The sequence below is a fragment of the Lissotriton vulgaris genome, chromosome 1_1 (genome assembly GCF_964263255.1).
Source record: "Lissotriton vulgaris chromosome 1_1, aLisVul1.2, whole genome shotgun sequence".
Classification (NCBI taxonomy): domain Eukaryota; kingdom Metazoa; phylum Chordata; class Amphibia; order Caudata; family Salamandridae; genus Lissotriton; species Lissotriton vulgaris.
The window spans coordinates 1769581244-1769598522 of record NC_141685.1 but is presented as its reverse complement, the minus strand read 5'-3'; the positions used below and the strand labels follow the sequence as shown (position 1 = coordinate 1769598522).

Genomic DNA, 17279 nt, shown 5'->3' with positions numbered 1-17279 from the left:
CCCAATTGGATTGGGTGGTAAAATACCTAATTTGAAAGGCCTTTGGGACTCAGAAGAGTCCCACCTACATCTAGAAGTTACCGAATCGGTAAAAATACCGATTCAGTATTTTACCGATTCGGTAAATTTACAGAATCTGTAAAATTGGCCCCCTACATCCCAAAAACCCATTTACTGGTCGGTAACGGCCGAAATCGGCCGTTACCGGCCGGTAAATGGCCACCTACATCGGGCCCTATGTCACCTCTGCTTACAGGTACTTCTCATCAAGAATTCACCCTTCGATGCCACCGTACTCTTTCACCTTCTTCTTCAGCAGCATTTTCACTGAAGTCCTCCATTGTCATCTACGGCGGTTTCCGACGTCACTTCACACCTATGCACCCGGCTTCCCTGGTGTAGGTATCTTGGTTCCTGGGGTATCCACGGTGGGGTGACACTCCAACCTTCCATCTTCCATGGGGTTTCTTCAGGATCCTCTGGAAACAGTCCTTCTTGAAAACTGCTACAGCGACTTTCCCATTGACTTGTATTGAGCTTGCGGTCGTGTCTGCACTATGCATACAGTCTCCTTGGAGTTACAGGGTACTTACCTTGCATGCGTCCTTGGGTCCCCAGCTTTTCTAAGTCTCCTGGGTCCAGTCTCAACTTTGGTCGCAGTTTGCATTCAACTTTATTAGTTTATGGTTTGGTCTCCCCCTGGAGACCACTGTGTATTTGTGCTACACACCTGTTCTATTGTTGATGTATTGTGTGTATTGTGATTATATCTCTGAGTAGGAGATATTGTAACGTTTAAGTGAGTGTTTATAATATATTCATATTTTTATAACTAAACTGTGTGGTTCTTTCTAACCTAACCTACACTTTATGATTAGTACTGGTAAAATAAGCTACTTTACACTCCATCTGGACTAAGCATGAAGGCTGCTCTCCACAGCTACAGCTTAGAGAGCTGTCTATGGTTGTCTAAGACCACTAAAATCACCATAAGGTTTGTCTGGATTATTGAAGGGAGGCTTCCTTTAATCCTTTAAATAAGTGTACACCATATACTTAGCCAGCCTCCTACAAATATGATTAAAGGACTACCAGTCTCTAAATCGTCCATTGCAAGATAGCTTGCAACAGCCATTGAACTCTGCCATAATGCTGAAGGACGACCCTTATCCACTAGAGTCAATGCTCATTCAACATGAAATGTTTCTACATCCACTGCATTATTTGCTGGGGTTCAGAGTCAATAAAACTGCAGAGCGGCCTCATGGTACACCAGGTATACCTTTACCCAGCTTTATTGCCTGGATAATACAGAGAAAGCTGATATGGCAGTGGGACAAGTGGTATTGGGGAATCTGTTTCAGTAAGGTGAGCCTCTTTCCTTTTATGCTTTCCTATATCACCATCTGCTATGGTTATGTTATTACTTTCATTATTATAGTTGCAACTTTTGCAATGTTTGCAATGTGATGATATGATAATATGTATTTATATTACTGCTAACTAGTCTGATTTAAGCATGTAAATCCTATGAAAGATCCTATACTGGAGAAGAAAATAATTTACTTACCTGTAACTGTAATTTTCCAGTATTGGTATCTTTCATAGATTCACATGGGACCCACCCTCCTTTCCTAGAGGCTCTTCTTTGACTTTTTGGATTATATTTATTCCCACATGCTTGAAAATCTGTGGGGGTTAACCTCTGTAGGGAAGGTTCTAGAGTGTGCTATCGCCTGATTGGTGAAAAAGTTCGGTCCTTTTTTAATATTGGATATACATAGCCTATTAAATTCATTCCCTACTGCCATTGTAGCCTATGCTATTCATATGATTGATTTGATATAATACTATGGGACTGCCACTTCGACGACGGGGAATGATTCAAGCATGGGAATATATGAAATATACCAATACTGGAGAACTACAGTTACAGGTAAGTAACTTATTTTCTTCCCCTTGGTATTGATCTGCCCTGTTGTGCCCATACCCCACGGATTTACATAAAAAATAAATGATAGAATGAAAGACTAGTAGCCTTGTTACAGGTGATATGCTAAAAATAACCTGTAACAAAAATAATGATGATTATGCTCATTTTCAACATATCATTCAGACATGAATTGCACTCCTTCACAGGGTTTTCACTTGCAAATGGAAGTGGACTACTCTGTCATTTAACACTAACAACAACAGTACCTGCACACTTTCCTCATTTCGTGTGGGAAAAATCAAGCTGTAAAACAATGGAAGTCCTTTGTATAGCTTTGCCCTTTTAAGAGCACATTTAGAGCTGTAACAAAGGATGTGATTTTGTTTTGTTCCCACAGCACATATACAAAAATTTATTGGGTGGAATGATATAATTTCTCTGTCACTTGTAATTACTCTGGCTATATCCTAGTCCATAATTATTTTTAACACCATGCCACCTCAATTTGGACTAAGTCGGATGCAAATCAATCTTGACTTGAACAGTCCAGCCCAACCAGCCAGGTGATCAGTGAGAAACAGCTTTTGCACTACTTGTGTTCCGGTTCAGAGAGGACCTGACCTTGCAGTTCAGGCTGGGTTGGAACTGATTGAATCAGGACTGATTTTCATATGACTGGATTCAAACTAAGGTGGTGTGGTTTGCAATGGAATGCAATGCTACCCAGGTAATTACCAGTGTCTGAGGTTAATTCAATCATTCCGAGCCATAATTTTTTTGTATATTTTGGTATCCACGGAATTGACATGCTCCCCAAAGGCAAGGTCGTTGACCTTCTGTTGCTGCTACAGGGACGTAAATGGGCTTTCTGATGGGAAGAGACCCAGCTGACTAATGTGCATCGGATCTGTCTTGCCCCATGGAGGACCTTTGAGAACCAGAAAATCTTGTAAGAATCACTTTACAATCTTTGACCAATGTGAACCGTTTGGGCCTACCTTGTGTTGTGTATTAATCAGACTATGCGTATTAGCTTAGTAGGAGTCGCCCTCTCTAAATAAGCTCAATTTCTGACAAAGCCAAACATATAAAGAAATAAAGCATAGGCTATAAAGAATTACTAAATATATGTTGTTCACTATGAGCCCAAAGTCCACAGTTATATTTTCTAAGTGAAGCAAATACCACTGGGGCAGCAAGCAATGGAAAAAATATTGTACATTATGTCCTAGGTCTGTGTTCAAATTGTACTACATTCCCTACTTTGTCGAGCAAGTCTAAATTTGACAGTTTTAGGACATGCTCTTATTTTCCATTTTTTCTGTTTAATAGTACACAGTGGCAGTTAAACAAGAGGCAATGAGAACAATGGAGGACATCTTAGCAACAGAAGAGAAGAAAATACTCAATTCGGAAAATAAACTTGAAGAGGACACTGTGGCATTTGAAGAGTTTCTCAATGAAAATGACAGGAAGTCTGCAGATGCGCTAAAAATGTTAGAATCTGCTCAGGCTGCTGTTTAATTTATGACTCCTTGGGATCCCTACTGTACTAAACATCTCCATTTTTATCTTTTAGGGCAGACCTTGAAACAAAATTGAAATTTGAGAAAAATGTCGAAATCAAGAAAGCAACCGGGGTGATGATGGCAATTAAAAGGTTAGGCATGTGCTGCCTTTTTCATGTTTATCCTTTTGTGATGCTCTTACTTAATGTTCATACATGTTTCGCTCAGTGGCGGGTGCCAGCTATGGAGAGGCGTGTGGGGGCAAATGGGGGAAAAATATATAAACTAAATTAATGCTAACATGCATTACATTATCATTTTAAAGTTATAATTTTTATCTTTAAAATGGTAATGTAATGCATGTCAGCAATTTAGGGCATAATAAACAATTTTCTTTTTTTTTGTTTAAATTAAGAAAAACACACTTGCCTTGCTGCGTGTCCTTGCTACGTCCTGGTGCTCTTCTCTCCTTGGGCCTAGCAACTCCCCTAACCAAACCTAGCGCTGCTCTCATGTTGTTAACCAACATGCGAGCAGCGGCAGTATAGCATGGAGCAGGGTCTCTCAGTGCTCCAGAGAGCCTTGGAGGCTTTGCTCGGTCTCAACCCAGCTGTCCAAAACAGCTAGGTTGAGAGGTTTAAAGTTCTCATGTCTGGCTGGCAGTCACGAGACGGCCGGCCAAAGAGACATGCACATTTTAAAGTGCTCAGCCCCCCTAAAACAAGCTTCTCGTTGAATCTCTATAAACCTTCCTCTATATCCTCCTTTATGGATAAAAATAGAGAAGTTTTTATTGCCCCGTACGATTTCCAAGAAATCCTTGCCTTCACCACTGATATTACATCCTATCGTTTCCCTGTCATTTCCCACTCCAGTACACTTTTGGTCCCCCTTTTAGCATCATGTTATCCTTCAATTCATTCTCATCATCAACAACCTATTTGGCATAATACATCACTATAAATTCATAACCGTTCTATATACTGGAAAACTTGGCATTCTAAGGGTCTTCATTGGATATCTCTGTTACTTCATAACGATCAACCCATTTCTTTTTACGTTCTCCACAATAAATTCTCTTTACCATCGTCCTCTGGATCGCAATGTGATCTTTTACGTTCTTCCTTAAATCAATATCGTCTAACATTACCAACAGACACAAACTTTCCCGCACACTACAAAAAACTATCTTCAATACTTGACACTCCTCTCCCCCTGCTTCTAATTTATATAAATTGCTACATTCTCCCAAAGACAGACACAAATCTAAGTCTCAATTGGCTTGGGAGAAAGATTTCTCACAGTTGTGGCCGATCTTTTTATGGGACAAAATAAGGTTTAAACTTCACAAAACTTCATGTGCTGCAAATACCACACAACCCCTCTATTTTATTTATCACTGAGTACAATTTTCTCCATTAGCCCTAACATCATTTTCACTAGATATGCCCTCTACCTGTTGGCCCTGCCCTTGTACGTCTGCTGATTTAAAACACATGCTGTTCGAATGTCCCCCTATTCATCAGTTCTGGCAACTGGTTTGGTCTCAAGTTAACATAATTTTCAAAGTTCAGATCCTTTTTTCTATCACAAATGTAGTGTTGGGCACATTATCACCCCAATGGCCTCACTCCTCACTGAGTTTTAAACTCTTAGATTTATTGCTAGCTATTGCCTTTCATTTAATAACCTCTAACGGAAAACAGCCAGACAAGGTTACTTTTAGATCCTGGTGGAACACTGTTTGTTTTCATCACCGACTAGATACCAATTATCTTTCCCATATTTCCCTAGCAATCAAAAGAGATTTATTATGGCTTACACTAACAACTTATTTATCTTTGTCTGCCTCTTCTAGTGTTAAAACTACTAACATTTCAGACGATGTAAGGAAAGCACCTTGAGCTCTCCCATTGCCGCTTTACTCCTAGATGTTTAGAAATCTTTTAACACCCCTAGGTTTATAATACGTTATTCCTATTCAGTTATTCTTATGCTTACATTGTTGCTTTATTACTCTTAATTGTTATATATAATGATATATTGCTTTCCTCCCTTTGACCCCTTTCTGTTATTATTTATATTGTGTATATTTCTTTTTGGTTACTGCTTGATTAACTTATCCTTACATATTTTTTTTTTACCACATATATTCATGTTAAATAGGATTTGTTCTTTTAATTGTATTGCTGTTTCTTTTTCCTGTTTTCTTTAATAAACTCAAACTTAGAAAATAAAAATGTGCCCTGCCCATCACTCATCTCCGCTACTGCCTGTCAGCAGCTGCCCTGCCCCATCCTGAGTTTCAGTTCGTGACAGGGGTTGCAGAGTCAATGAAAAATGAAATGGTAATAATGTCTATTGCCGTTTTATTTTTCATCTGGGGTCATTTCATATAGTGGGGCAATGCTCCCTCGCCTTAACGGAGGAGAAGCCCATGGTTTTGTCCCCATATGTTGTGTGCATTTCACACAATTTAGATGTGACCCAACACTCACATACAAACTGCTGGTTAAAAGAATGAAGATACTTGTTAGTTTCCCTCTGTGTAACACATACAATAGCAAGTGTTCATAAAGTTGGCAAATATTCCTCTATTCAGCTTTTAGATAGAATAAAGACGCTTACAATTTAACTACCCTTAATGTGTGGCTTGTATTTCTCCCATTAATTTAATCAATCTAATAGTTTATGAATTTTCTGTATGAAAGTCAGAGGCGCTAATCACTTAATACTTTCACAATTATTATTTACCTGTGGCATTAACGGCCACGTGACAGCAATTATCACTAGTTACTGTCACTTACCTGCATTAATATTCCAAGTGGCATCCAAGTGAGACTAACTAGAGAAAGGGACACTAAAACACATTGCTGACAGGCTTGAGGTGAATTATGCTATTGGCATATGGGATATGCCTGCTCTGTCATCCTTCCTTCGTCTGTCACTCTAAAAAGATAGTCATCCCTTCCAGGATCTGATCCAGATAGCTTGATCAACTGCAGTCCAAGGATTTTGATTTCCGGTCCGTTCTCAATGGCAATAAATGTACTTATCCGGTGTACTCTTGTTTTATATATGAGACTGTACTGATTACTGCTTTTCTTTAGTAAATAGCCCTTTCCATGATGACTTCTCTAAGAATTACAGCAAGTTTTACTGTAAGTTTATATGCAATATTATTAGCTTTTGTAGTTTATGACTGATACTAAAAGCTAGCTTTTCTTTATTTCTACGTTCTCTGGGCTGGAAGTGATATGAAAATAATAGGTTCCAAAGGTTTCTTGTTTCTCATATCCTAGTAGGTATTTTAAATGGGTCAACATTGTCATTTTCCTTTTTGTATGCCCATTTTCCTATCATATATCCAAAAACAATTCTAACTTTTAAGTGCCAGATATGGAATATTTATCAATTTTTTTTTAAAAGAATGCTTTCTTCATTTTTAGTGTCATATTTTTATAAGAAAATACAACAAAAATTCAAATATCAAGTTCAACAATATTTAAAAAACAAAAGTAATAGTTATAAAGGAAAACACAATAATATTCATGTATAATTAACAATCTAATAGTATTTCCCAAATTCTACTTGATAGTTTGGTAGTTCATGCTAAGACCACAGGCCTGTGTAGTGATAGCCAGATGTAGTTGTCTGCCTCATATCAATCAGACTTGGGCCTTAATTGTTTGTGCTCATTATTTGCCGCCTAAATGTGTGGGCTGTGCTGCCAACTTCCTCTTCTTCTGTAGCTCATTTTACACTGTGAACCATGCAAGTAGGCAGGATGGAGGCTTACTGTTTCTATCAGCCACTACCTCTTCAGCTATCATTCTCTTACAATCTGAGGCTCTAGATAAAAATATTTAAATATTTACCGCAAGTTGCCTCTGCTGCAGTGTGTTTCTACTAAACCTAAAAAATATATCTGAAAGGTACACTAATGGATCAGTAAACACCTTAACTACTGAAGTTACCTCTCCTTTACCCACTAGTGCTCAGTCTTTTTTAGGTTCCGCCTGTACAGCGATTGCACTCTGCTTGTAAAATCTATTGTATTTAATATAAATCTTAGAAGGGGATAGCATCCCCCCTTCTCTTCCAGGGGATCCTCATCAATAGTCATAAGCATTAGAATATTCCCGCCCATGCGCGGGATCCCGGAAACACTTTATTATATGGGCCCCACATATATATACTCATATACATATATAAACATATATATATATATACAAACATGCAATAGCAGCCAAATAACATCAGAGCTGAAATATGCTGTGAAAAATTTCCACCATACTTGAATAACAAGCATTAGAAACATGAGAAACAACACCAAAGATTGTTTAGAAACTGTTTTAATGCTCAGAAAGCAGCAGAAATTCTCATAACTCACTGGAAGCATAGAAAAGCTCCCAGGCTGCATTGCAAACACACAGTCTAAAAAGCCTGAAAAGCTAACCTGTAGCTGCATAGCAATAAATGGACACCGTGCCTTTAAGGCACCCATGACCCTCAATCTCCCATCATGCCTCAGGGGTGACAGATAGGTCAGTTGTTCTTTCCGGCTCCTTCAGGAAGGATCCTGGTTACACAGCTCCACTAATTTCTGTTTTCTGACAGAAAATTACTTCACTTTTAAACAACTTTTGACTTACTTTGACATTTTACACCTAGTCAAGTAAGAAACTGTCTTTTTCAGTCAGTTTAGTGAGCATTTTCAACTGAGAATGCCTTCACTTTTTGACAAATGTCCTTCTTGTGGCAACAAGAAGGCAAAAACAGACAACCACGATGCTTTTATCCTGTGTCTGCCTGAAGAACATGATCCAGGCACCTGTCCTCACTGCGAGCACCTGTCAGGAAGAACTCTTAAAGACAGGGAGAGAATTCGCCTTTATGGCCTGGATCACAGGTCATCCAGAGGAAGATCACCGGTGAAGCGGGGCTCTAAGAAGGCTAGAACATCTTCAAAAGGGAAGTCTTCACGTCCTTCAACTTCAGCGTCGGGCTCGGCGCTGAGGAAAGGACCACCGGTGGGTCATGTACCTTCAAGATTACCATTGACGGCAGGCTCACCGTCAAAAAGAAGACCAGGTACATCGACGATGTCGAAGAATCTTGCTCCGTCGTCAAAATCCCCTCCGCCCTCGTCAACCCAGCGACGATCGGCGTCGAGGGAGGTCATTCCTCCGCCGTCAACCAGGCGACGGTTGGCTTCGAGATCCAAGACCCCTCTGCCATCGTCAACCAAGCGATAACCGGCATCGAGGGAGGTCACCCCTCCGCCATCGTCTAAGAAACGACGTTCGGCGTCGAGGACCAAGACCCCTCCGCCGTCGACGATGAAACATTGTTCGGCGTCGAGGAGGCAGTCCCCGTCCCCGTCTCATCGACGCTCGGGGTCGAGGGTGACCAAGACCCCTCCGCCGTCGTCGCACAGACGTTCGATGTCGAGAGAGAGGGCTCCGTCGATGGCTGGGCATCGCCGTTCGGCGTCGAGAGAGGCTCCGCCGTCGGCTGCTCATCGCCGTTCGGCGTCGAGAGATCGTAGATCCTCGCATCGATCACCGTTGAAGCATTCAACGTCAAGATTGATGTCCCCACCGACTCCCCAGAGGCATTCGACGTCGAGAGAAAGACATTCGACGCCGGAGCGCTCGACGTCGAGACATTCAGAGAGAGCTCGATCGTCGTCGAGGAACTCTGTGATCATGGTGACGGAGTCAGCTTCTCACCATTCCACGTCTCAGTCTTCTGGCTCTTCGACAACATCCTCAAGATCCAGAAGTCCTGTCCACAGATCGCCTGTACGGCAGCCAGATCCTTCCGCTGGGGAGGTCAGACTGTCACCTAGATGGTACAAGTCTTTGGATCATTGGCGAGAATCAGGGGCTACCAGACGTTTACAAGAGTATGTCAGTCCTCAGCACAGATCTCCTCTCCAGAGGCTGGTGGAGGATGTAGACAGATGCAGTCCTCCCAGGCGCCAAAAAAGCAAATCGCCTGTGAGAAGACCATCCAGATCCCTCCCTCCCAGAAGGGTAGATCTGGTTCGATCTCGTTCTCCCAGAAGATCTCGTACTCCCAGAAGAGAGGATCCGGTCAGATCTCGTTCACCTAGAAGATCTTGTTCTCCTAGAAGGGAAGAACACGCTAGAAGATCACGGGAGAGGAGGCACAGTGAGCACCGTAGACGTCGGAGAACTCCGTCTAATTCATCTACCTCTTCGACCAGGTCCTCCAAGAGGAATTACTCTTCTACGATAACAGATAGTCCTGTTTCTATATCCTCTCCAGTAGATGACATAGGCACTTACCTAGATGTCCTACAAAGAGGAGCACAGAAGCTGAACATTGAGATGTCTGTCCCCCCAGGTGGCTACGACAGTAATTTTTGAAACTTTGCACAAAAAATCTGTCTCTCGCCCGCTGCTGCCTTTGGTTCCGGGGATTGTGGATCCGGTCAAGGACGTTTTCCTTACCCCAGCAGCCATCAGAGCGGTGCCAGCCCGCATACAGAAGAAGTACAAACCAGCTTCATCAGACCCAGTTTTTGTACAATTGGACCCTCCGGTGGACTCCGTGATAGTGGCAGCTGCAAGGAAGACGCATGCAGTGTCTGCTTCCTCTTCTGCACCACCAGATAAGGACAGCAAATCACAGGACTCGTGGGGTCGCAAAGTGTGCAATTCAGCTGCCTCCACACTGAAAGTCTCGAGTGCGGCCGCACTGTTGGGCACATACGATAGAGCCTTATGGGACTTATGGGACTCAATGGAGAGGTTTAAGTCAAAGCTTCCAAAAGAAGACCAGAAGGACTTCGAAGAAACTATGACAGAAGGATGTCTGGTGGCGAACCAGTTGATAAGCACAGCAGCAGACAGTGCAATTCTTGTGGCACACTCCTACTCACATGGGGTTTGTGCCAGGAGGTCAGCTTGGTTGCGTCTCACAGGTTTGAAGCCGGATGCTCAACATCGCATCCTAAATCTTCCATTTTCAGGGTCCTCTCTCTTCGGACAACATGCTGACGAGGAGATGACTCGTATGAAGACAGAGCTGGATACAGTAAAGGCGGTGGGTTTGGAAAAGAAAAAAGAGTTCAAACGCCGTTTCAAGACCAGCAAGGGAAGAGGGGCTCAACAGAGGGTTCAAACCCCTCAGTGGTCCCAAAATAAGAGCCAGGGGAAATCCCAGTTTCGTGGAAAATCCAACAGAGGTAGAGGAGGTCACCAGAAGTACTCTACCACAACAAGAGGAGGAAAGGCCTGAGCAGTGGCTTCCTCTGGTGCTGTTGCCCACTCCACCACTCCAGTGGGAGGAAGTGCTTCACAACACCTGGCAGAGTGGGTCAGCATCACAAAAGATCGGTGGGTGCTGAATATACTGCGCAATGGATACATGCTACGTGTCCGTGCGCTTCCAAAGAACATTCCTCCAAAGAACTCTTGCCCTCACCAGCTAATCTTACTCAGGAGAGAGGTAGCAATCCTGCTACAAAAAAGAGCTATAGAGGAAGTTCCCCCCTCTCAAAGGGGAAAGGGGGTTTACTCCAGATACTTTCTTGTCCCCAAAAGAGATCAGGAGGACACCTTCAGACCCATACTCTATCTTCGTCTCTTGAACAAGGTCATCGTCAAAGAAAAGTTCCACCAAATCTGCCCACATCTTCAAACCGGAGATTGGATGTGTTCGGTGGATCTGCAAGATGCATACTTTCACATTCCGATTGCACTGCGGCATCGCAAGTACTTGAGGTTTGTCGTAGGAAACAAACACTACCAGTACAGGGTGCTACCCTTCGGACTCAAGTCCGCACCACGAGTCTTCACCAAATTCATGGCAGTGGTGGCGGCCTATCTTCACAAAAAGGGACTCTTCATCCATCCGTACCTGGACAACTGGCTCCTAAAGGGTCCATCTCTGGTAGGGGTAGCACACGATCTGCAACTTTGCCTGCACCAGTTGCACAGGCTCGGTCTCCATGTAGACCTGGAGAAGTCCACAAAATTGGGAAAAGCGTTTCCTTCGGAGGAGAGACTTTTTTCCATGAAACAAAAATGTGGGATTCTGCTAGAGTCTTGGTTTCCAACAGCCCGACAAGTAGCATCCCTGCTGGGTTCCATGGCGTCCTGCATTTTTCTCATCCCAAATGCCAGGCTGAGAATGCGGCCTCTGCAACAGGCTCTCGAAGACCAGTGGGACCAAGCGACAGAGCGTTGGGAAGATCGTATCACTCTTTCCCAAGCAATGAAGGATGCCATCAAATGGTGGACTCGGATGAGGAATGTGCTGGTGGGAGTGCCTTTTCACCAACCTCTTCCATCCCAGTCGATAGTGACGGATGCCTCTCTGCAAGGCTGGGGAGCGCACATGGGTCTACTTCAAATTCAAGGTCAGTGGTCTGCGCAGGAGCAGACATACCACATCAACATGCTGGAACTCAGAGCGGGATTCCTAGCTCTCAAAGCTTTCTTTCCAGCGATAGAGTCCAACTCAGTCCTAGTTCAGATGTACAATACGACCACCATGTTCTATCTGAACAAACAAGGAGGCACGCGGTCTCGCCTACTCTCCCGAGAGGCTCAAACCATCTGGCACTGGCTTCTCTCTCGAGGCCTCTCAGTAGTGGCGGTGCACCTTCCAGGCGAGCTGAACGTAAAAGCAGACGCACTCAGCAGGCACTTCGAATATCAGCAGACTGGGTGCTAAACGACAAAGTGGTAAAAGAGCTTTTTCGTTGCTCGGGTGGTCCAGCCATAGACTTTTTTGCAGACGACGAAAACTCAAAATGCCACGCCTTCGCGTCCAGGTTCCTCCGGCCAGGGATGCAGGGGAATGCTCTCCTGATGGATTGGTCGGGAACATTCGCTTACACGTTTCCTCCCCTGGCTCTGTTTCCGAAGTTAGTGTCCAAGCTCCTCAGGTCGGACATGGAGATGATCTTGATAGCTCCGGATTGGACCTTCTGCATCTGTCTGTGTGTCCTCACAGACGACTTCCTTGCAGGCCGGACCTGTTGAGCAAGATGAACGGGAGGATACTGCATCCCAACCTCCCATCACTGAACCTATCAGCATGGCACCTGAGGTCCTGCAATATGAACATCTGAACTTGCCTCCCGAATGCATGAACATTTTAAAGGAGGCTAAGAAGCCTTCCACAAGAGCGTCCTATGCGTTCAAGTGGAAAAGGTTTTACTTATGGTGTAGGGATCATCACCTGGATCCTACTAAAGGGCAAGAAGAGGTAATTCTGCCATACCTCCTTTCCTTGCCAACTTCTGGATTGAAATATGCTTCCATTAGAGTGCATCTGTCAGCTATAGTAGCGTACAGGAAATCGCCTCATCAGATTTCTTTCTTTCAGGTTCCGGTGGTTAAGGACTTCCTCCAGGGGTTGAAAAAAGTCTATCCCCCTGTGCGAAATCCTTCTCCTCCTTGGGAATTGAACCTGGTTCTATCCAAGTTAATGTCACCTCCTTTCGAATCTATCCACAAAGCTTCTTTGCAACATCTATCTTGGAAAGCAGCCTTTTTAGTGGCAATCCTATCAGCGCTCAGAGTAAGCGAGATACAAGCGCTCTGTGCTAAGGAACCAAATACTGTTTTCCATCACAATAGGGTGGTCCTGAGGGCTCACCCATCCTTCTTACCTAAGGTGGTTTCTGATTTTCACATAAATCAGTCCATCTCCCTCCCTTCTTTTTTTCCAAATCCAGCGATCCCAGCAGAGCGGTCATTGCACTCCTTGGATTTGAAGAGAGTGCTCAAGTTCTATTTGGAAAAAACCAAGGGAATCAGGAAGTCGGATCAGCTGTTCGTGAACTATGGTTCAATGAGAACAGGTTTTCCAGCGGCCAAGAGGTCCATCTCTAGATGGATTGTCTCCTGCATTAAATTGGCCTCCAGCTTGCAGGCAAGCCTTTATTGGTGTCACCCAAAGCGCATTCTACCAGAGGGAAAGCGGCCACAGTGGCTTTCTTGCACGACATTCCAATGTCAGAAATATGCAAGGCTGCAACCTGGAAATCAGTTCATACCTTTACGAGGCATTGCTGTCTAGAATCTGAATCCAGGGCCGATACTCAAATAGGACAAGCCTCTTTGAGGAATATATTTGGGTAGGCTGCGGCCTGTACGAGCTTAGTTGTTACAAGGCTTAGTATGGTTATTCCTGTATTGTTACTCCTTTGACCGCAGGGAGAGGAGGTGAGGCTCGCTATTCTATTCTAATGCTTATGACTATTGATGAGGATCCCCTGGAAGAGAAGGATTAGTTACTTACCTACCTGTAATCCTAGTTCTCTTCCAGGGGTATCCTCATCAAAGTCATAAGCAACCCTTCCGCCTCCCCGGGCAAAGGACATTCTTTAATAAGGAGATATTGTTAACATATTTGTTACTGGGTTTTTTCAGTCTCCGAAAAGAACAACTGACCTAACTGTCACCCCTGAGGCATGATGGGATACTGGGGGTTATGGGTGCCTTAAAGGCACAGTGTCAGTTTATTGCTATGCAGCTACAGGTTAGCTTTTCAGTCTTTTTAGACTGTGTGTTTGCAATGCAGCCTGGGAGCTTTTCTATGCTTCCAGTGAGTTATGAGAATTTCTGCTGCTTTCTGAGCATTAAAACAGTTTCTAAACAATCTTTGGTGTTGTTTCTCATGTTTCTAATGCTTGTTATTCATATATGGTGGACATTTTTCACAGCATATTTCAGCTCTGATGTTATTTGGCTGCTATTGCACGTTTGTATATATATATATGTTTATATACATATATGAGTATATATATGTGGGGCATATATAATATAGTGTTTCCGGGATCCCGCGCATGGGCGGGAATATTCTAATGCTTATGACTTTGATGAGGATACCCCTGGAAGAGAACTAGGATTACAGGTAAGTAACTAATCCTTCCTCTTTTTTGGTTTGTGTGCTTGCCACTTTTCCTCTGTTTCTATGGGTTGTAGCATACCATTTCCTGTTGTTTTTTCCTGTGTTCTTCTTATCAGTGTCCCAAGGCTGCAGTACTCATTTTCATGTGCATTTTGGTGAACTTCTTTCTTCCTTCTGAGCAAGCAGTACACTACATGTCCCCCTCTTCCCCGACCTCTTCCCCTGGCACAGCAGCTTGATCTCCTGTTCCGCTCCTACCACAGACTCTTATCGTGGACGTTCGGCTACCGCGTTATCATCAACGTTTACTGTGCAGCCCAAGTTAAAAAGAAAAGGAGGACCCCACACAGACTAATAGGGGACTGGGGGGATAGTAAATCTTCAAAATGAGAGACAAGGGCGTCCCCACGAGAAGACAGTCTAGGACTGTGTTTCACACCTAGTTCCTGGAATCTAGGGTGAATGTTCCATTTTTCAAGAAGCAAATTTATAAAGCATGCCAATAATCTGGCGGGAAAGGTAAAGTTACAGTGATTCGTGCTCGATTCCTATCCGTGTATGTTCAAAAGAGCTATGTATATTTACTGTTCTAGTTACTTGTATCCCTAAAGATGCCAACTGTTATCGAAAGAAGACTGTTGTCTCACCGTATAAACAACATTAAGAATGACAGTTTTTTAGTAATACCCACAATGAACAAAAGACCTAGTTTTCAAAAAGAATGTACATAAGTCAATGTCTTCAATAAATGTTAGAAAAAGGAAAAGTTTACCACACCATGAGTTACTCTGTTACACATTTATTATACATACAAATTTAAAATTCCATCATTACAAAGTATACAATTAATTGAGGAAACAACGTTAATACATTTGCATAAAAACCAATTAAAAAACAAAGAATCACAGGTCGACGCGGCGTTTCGGTTTCTTGTATTTCTACCTTCTTCAGGACAGATTCTTAAAACAAGTGGAGTGAATTTCCCCACCAGACAGTACTTTCTGTTCAAAACGTTGTTGCCATCTGATTTCTGGGCTTATTTTCGGTTTTTGTTTGGTATATTGCCTCTTGTATTTACACTTTGTACGCTTGGTCTTGGACTACCAGGAGGAGCCACCGTATTCTCCTTTGTGGGTTTCTTCAATGACCCATTAAAAGTTGCTGCTAGTTGCAGTTCCTTTTGTGTTCTGGTTCTCAGGCACCTTGTTGTAGATGTCAGAGTTCGTGCTTTTAGTTTGCAAACGGCCTCCCTGCTCCTGGGTCCTGGTAGTCTATTCACAGCGTCCCTTCGCCGATCTTATTCGATCCGTCACGAGTTCCGCTCCTACCACAGACTCTTATCGTGGACGTTCGGCTACCGCGTTATCATCAACGTTTACTGTGCAGCCCATCCTGCTCTGCCTGCTTGCGTTGACCCCGCCTGCCTCCCTTGCTGTCAGCTGTGAAACTGTAAATACATTTCCCGACTTGTGTGCCAAGCAAAGCTCCAAGACAGCAGCAGCCTGCTTAAGCAGGTACTTGTCAACATTTGGCAACTCCTGAGAAAAAATACACAATCAACAAGCAAGAAATCGATTTATCTTTCTTTCACTGTATATACTATTTAAAGAGCATTAAATAATGGTGCTGGGTATAAGATCAGCGTGCTAAAGTAATGAGCGATACAACTCTTCGACACTTTGTCTTAAATGTGTCCTGCTACCAAGCCTTGCTTGCAGATTAGGTTGCAGTGGAGGTAAAAATTAACACAATTAATAATCCCTGCAGAAACAGATTTCGCAACGGATAATATGACTTTTTTTATTTATAGTTTCTGAAGTGTCCTTCCTTTTAAAATTGGCATGGTTTGGAAATCTGTCCCCTGTTAATGTTCTTCTTCTACTGGTGACTGTTGTTTCCTTTTCAAGCCTGACCAGTTCCACATTGTGGACAAGTAGGCTAAATATGTCGCAATTTCAGCTTTGGAAAAATAAGTCGCACTGGAAACCTACTTTTGCATCCAATCTGGGAGGGAATGTATCAGCTGCAGATATGTTACAAAAGCTCATACTTCTAATGCCAAAGTTATATAAATGAATCAAATGGTCCCCAAGTTTTCCAAAGTTTTCAATGCAATTACCATAGTTGCCCATGCCATGGTCCCCCATGTTTGATGCAAACTCGTTTGCCACCATCAATTTCTGTTACTTTTTCCAGACCTTGAAGGTCCTGTTTTTTTCCTGATCCCCATTTGTCTCTCATTTCTTATCTTTCTCTTATTTTTCCCTCCTTGTCTGCCTTTTCCTTGCTTTGTCGCTCGAAAATAATTCCATATCTCCAAATTAAGTCCTGGAAGAGTTGCTTTATAACTTATATTTGAGAACGGTAACCTACTTGGCTGTTGGCATTGTGATATGCGAGACCTTCAGCTAGCTGTTTTTTTCAGTTGTCCACAATGAGCATGCTGTGGCTTGAAGTTGCTCCTCTGTTCATTGCAGGAATGGATGTACGTTCATAGGCATGCTGGGTGGAAGCCACATAGGCAAACTGAACAATAATGCCATGGTTGATGTATTGGGTGCATTGTTGGTAAGAATGGCCACATGTGGACTCTAAGAACCACACCAAACAGCTGTTGTCCTCTATCTCAAAGCAGACGTTTTAAAGAAGCTACGCTTATGGTTGAGCATGCTAACGTAGATGCGCTCAACTTCTCACACAAACCTCATGAACCACTATCTTAGACAGTATATACCTTCATGGGCCACACATGTAGAAGGCATCAGCACAACTCACCAGTCTCTCACCTTGAGGGATATTCAGCTGAGCGCTAGGTAACATATTCTTTACAGTATGTGCGCAGTCATAAGTGGCATACTAAGCACGCCTTTGTGCAAATCTGATGGCAGGTCAAGATTGAAAGACTACATACTATTTCCAAACCAATGCTAACTTACCTG

At 43.1% G+C, this 17279-nt stretch overlaps 1 protein-coding gene across 1 annotated transcript in view; it reads left to right on the top strand.

Moving 5' to 3' along the window:
* The window catches only part of CCDC38 (coiled-coil domain containing 38), a 2358499-nt gene that overhangs the window by 462950 nt on the left and 1878270 nt on the right, over nt 1–17279 (top strand). Inside the window, exons 5-6 of the mRNA XM_086919075.1 lie at nt 3266–3429; nt 3513–3593. Coding sequence (XP_086775201.1) covers nt 3266–3429; nt 3513–3593 — 245 coding nt within the window. The remainder of the gene's footprint in view (nt 1–3265; nt 3430–3512; nt 3594–17279) is intronic.